Raw genomic sequence first — 4,483 nt, forward strand, 5'->3', positions numbered from 1 at the left:
TAAATTCTCTCACATACTTTTTTCTAACTACTTTTATTTTTATCTTTTTAAATCAAATTAAATCAAACTTAATTTTGTTACCAAACACAATGCTAAATTAATTATGATTCTTTTTCATCCTTCCATTTAATTTCTTCTTAGCCATGACTTCTCTTTTAATTGGGAAAATAGCAATTAGAGGTCAAGAGGCATGTTCTGGGGACAACAAATTTAGGGAAAATGACCAAATCAATCAGTTATAATATATATATATATATATATATATATATATAAACCCAACAGCCCTTATGAGACACCGTCTTTTTAAAACCCTTAGTTCGTAGCTAATCGTCTTTTGAACTGCTGAAGGACATTGTTTTTTTTAAAACTCTCAGCTCATGGTTAATCGTCTTTTGGACTACCTGAGAATTTAATTCTTAATTTGAAAATTTATGTGTTTGACTTTTCAGCTCCGGTTAAATAAACTTTATATATTCTTTTATCATATTCAACGAACTTCGAATAATATATATGTATTATTTGTATGTATCATTATAAAATTATGAGCTTTCTTGAAAAATTAAAAATTTACTCAATAATTACAATAACTTATCAAAATATGAGATATTTTTCCAAATTCAATGTACTAACTATCCTAAGATAGTAGACGTAAAAATTCGTCCTACACATATCTTTTATTTGGTGTAGTTTTTCTTACACCTTTATCTCTCGAAGGTTGATTTATATATATATGTAGATGTTCTTCGCATCATCGTAATGCTATACTATATAATCATCTTTCACTCGCAATTTATAGTGATAAATTTACTCGGTAGATATATTTTTGTTTTATTTTTTTATTTGCACCATATGTGTGTTGATTATCTTCAATTGGTCACAAAAGAATTAATAATATACTAACACACAATGCGCGAGTAGTATCTATGGAGGACAAATAGTTTGGCCATGAGGAACCTAACCCACTTGACCTGACCCGAGTTCGGAACCCGATTCTCTCTCTCGCGTGTTACGGTGTTGACCGCCACTAGTCTCCTACTAAGAGGGATGAATAATTGGTGCATTCAAATAGGGGTTACAAAATATCAACTATTTGTAACACCCCCTATAAATCATGCTATTAATCGTTCTTGATTAATAGAGATTAGTGGCACATATATATATGGATATATGCATATATATGGACGTGTCTATTGGCAGCCACAGAGAAAAAGAAAAACGAGAGTGAGAGAGAGCTTTGTGTGTGCATGGAATGTGTGCGTGCTGGGCATTAGCACGGCTGAGACAAAGAGAAGGAGAATAATAATATGGTATGTGCACCCATTAGAGATCGTGGGAGAGGTTCCTGTACCTTGAACTGTGATTGGCTCTTGCTTGTGTCTGTAGTAAGGGTCCATCGTCGGAGCATTCCTACTCATTCTTGCAGGTGGATCGGTACGTGATCAACTCCACGAAACAATTTTCTGAGAAACCGATGAAAAGCTCCTATTTTGAACCATTTTGCAGAATAATTATGTAATAATTAATCATATCCTAAAAGTTAGAAGGTGGCGATTTGGAGGAACCAGAGTTCGAAATCCCACCACAGCTATGCTTTCTTGTGAACATAAAATCCTTCTGCTCCAATAGTCATAGCTCAAAGTTTCCATGCGCCCATGCGCCCATGCGCCCTTTCCTCTTCGGTAATCACGAAATACCCTTAGAAATTTTTTTCAACTCCACTCAAACTAAACTCTACTTATTTTCAATTCAACAATATAATTATTATTATTTTCCTTTTCTTCAATTTTTTTAACCATTCAATTCAATTTTTAATACTAAATTCTCTCAACTATTCATTACTTTTTCACACTTTTTCTCATAATTCAACAACACAATTATTACAAACCAATTAAAACAAAAACTCAACTCTAATACCAAACACAATTAAACTCCTTACCAGGAGGGGTTGATCGAATTAGAAACTATACCATGGAAGTATCGTATTCAAAGTGGTTTTAATGGTTTTCGGTTTTCTGTTAGTTATAAAAATTCCAACGCTTATAATATAATAACATTTACGCTCTTCTTTTCGATGACGAAGTCTAACTGCCATAAAATTAATTTTAAATATGATAGCTCACATAAAATGCGATTCTGTAAAAGTGAAATTTGACTCTACTAAACCAAAAGCTGAACTAATTCATAGCCAGCTCTAAATCTAGTCGGAAAGATATTAATCGTAGATACAATTGACTCAGAACTACCAGGTAGCTTAAAAAAATGGAGGCATGCATGGTCAGTATCGAGTGAATACGGTAATAAATTTACCTTGCTATGTACATGCCCGTAATTTCAATTCTTATTATTTTATTCTATTTATTTTAACTTTTTCAGTGTATACCATAATATTAAGAAGTTTAATGAGTTCTTCCTAAATTCAATTAGAGCTGGATAGACCTATTAAGGAGGTAAAATTTTTCTCCTAGTATGAATTTCCTTCATTTATAAGACTTAAACTCGAAACTTTGCTTAAAGGGAATAGGTGCCGAACCCTTTTGAATCAACCAATGTTCGTTGTCTTTTTTTTCATTTATTGATTGAAATTATGAAAGTGAGACGACGACGGCAGGGAATTCGCCTTATAATAGTAGTAATGCTGTGCAATAAGAGCAGACTCATCCCTTCACGCCCAAATTTACCAACCCAAATAAAATAGCCTAAGCCAGCAAGCCTGACCCAAAATTCAATTGCTGCTCCTTTGACATGTCCCACTTCGATAGGGATGAAATCATCTTTTGTGCAACCTTTGTGGATCTCAAATTTGAGGTTGCTTCTCCTAATTTTTCCCCTTTCCAACGTCAAATTTGCAGTCACATAAAAGTACCTATTTCGATAACGCATGCCCAAATAGGTATGTCTAACAGGAAATAATCAAAAGGGTTAAAAAAAAACCATGTGTGACCGATGAGAGTTGGTTCAAGTGATTTAGCATTTATTCCTTTAAATAAGGTCTCGAATTCGAGTCATGTGAATGAAAAAAATTCTTGATTGTAAAAGTTTTACCCCTTAGTGAATCTGATTTGAACTATATTAGTCAAGACCTGTTGGATTTTTGGATTACACACTAAAAAAAAACCATGTATTGAATACGTCACATAAAGTAACTATTTTTTCAATAATTCAATCTGATGTTTATTTAAATTATTATTTATTATTTATCTTTTTAATTTTTTAATTTAAGCCAATAACAAATCTTACGTGAACAAAATTAACTTCATGAAGTCCACATTAGTAGCTTCGCTTGACAGACACGAACAAATAGGAGGAAAGGAGCAAATCTATAGGATTGAATTTTTCAAAATAAAATTTATAGGATTGAAGTCCAAATAAGTCAAAACTTATAGGGCTTTTACCGTGCATCTTAAGGCAAAAAAAAAAAAAGCTCCTTTTCGGTGAAGAAATTGACATCGTGGCTTATGGCAGCCCCTGCAATATAATAGAACAGTAGAAGGCCATGTCCGTTCAGAACCTTGTGCAGAATGTGAACACCAAAAGGAGAGGAGCCAGCTTTATACTTAATTATCTTCACAGAAGAAAAACACCCGTACATCGATCTTTTCAGTGATCACTTGACCTTTCCTCCGAATTTCATGAAATATAATCATGTGAGTCTAGATGAAGCATTAAAAGTGGGATTCACGAGCCCTAACTAAAGTAATTAACCACATAACCGTACTTGAATTTAAATTGGAAAAGAAAGTTGCATAGGATGGGATAATTAGTCACACAACATGTTAATACCAAGTAATCGAAGCGCTTCTCAAAATAAATGTCCTAGCATAAAACCCTTAATAAATAGACCAACCACGATCATGACATCGTCCCTCAGTAGTGCATTGCCTCCACTATGAGCTGGAGTAGGAGCCGTAGAGTTTGCAGGGGCAGGGGAGGGGGCTTCGCTCTTGCGGTGGTGATCCTCCGAAAGCACCACAACCTCGAGCTTCTGTCCCTTCTCGCAGTGCCCTTTAACTCCACTGATGAAGAAGAATGGCCCCGACCGATCCAACTTTACCCGTGTACTGCCATCACTGTAACTTCTCACTGGGTTCGAAGTGTTGCACGTTTCATATCCTTGTCTAGTGACCTCCAAGACCCAATCGCTCTTCGCGTCCTCCTTCCAGACTATGTGTACACATGAAAATCGACATACATAATGCATCGATCAGTCTATAAATATAATGAAGTGTTGTATACACAAGTAAATGTAATATTACCTAGGTAATCTCCGACTTTGAACCTGTTCTTCTGAGCCCACCGATTGAACTCCGAGGGAGAAGAAGGAACTTGCCATGAATTCTCTTTCCCTCCAACCAGAAAATCAGTAGCTTCTGAAGGGGTCAAAGAGACGATGAGCATTAGGACGAGAGGAAGAACCGCCATTATTGATCTCTTGAGCTGAGCCATAACTCTGCATATAACTCAAATTCTGTTGTTTGCCTTAGGA

The 4,483-nt window shown here is 35.1% G+C and overlaps 1 protein-coding gene across 1 annotated transcript; it reads right to left on the minus strand.

The window, feature by feature from the left end:
- Positions 1 to 3,516: 3,516 nt before the first annotated feature.
- LOC116195212 (early nodulin-like protein 1) lies at positions 3,517 to 4,483 on the minus strand. The gene is made up of 2 exons (XM_031524207.1): positions 4,254 to 4,483; positions 3,517 to 4,161 (listed from the first exon to the last, which is right to left on the minus strand). Exons 1-2 carry the CDS (start codon positions 4,441 to 4,443, stop codon positions 3,800 to 3,802), a joined length of 552 nt encoding a protein of 183 aa, XP_031380067.1. The 5' UTR covers positions 4,444 to 4,483; the 3' UTR covers positions 3,517 to 3,799.

The sequence above is a fragment of the Punica granatum genome, chromosome 2, assembly GCF_007655135.1.
Source record: "Punica granatum isolate Tunisia-2019 chromosome 2, ASM765513v2, whole genome shotgun sequence".
NCBI classification, from domain to species: Eukaryota; Viridiplantae; Streptophyta; class Magnoliopsida; order Myrtales; family Lythraceae; genus Punica; species Punica granatum.

Coding starts and splice junctions, on each gene's coding strand:
- LOC116195212 (XM_031524207.1), bottom strand. CDS start 4,443: ATGGCTCAGCTCAAGAGATCAATAATGGCGGTTCTTCCTCTCGTCCTA. Junction 4,162..4,253: donor CAAAGTCGGAGATTACCTAG/GTAATATTACAT, acceptor GTGTACACATAG/TCTGGAAGGAGGACGCGAAG.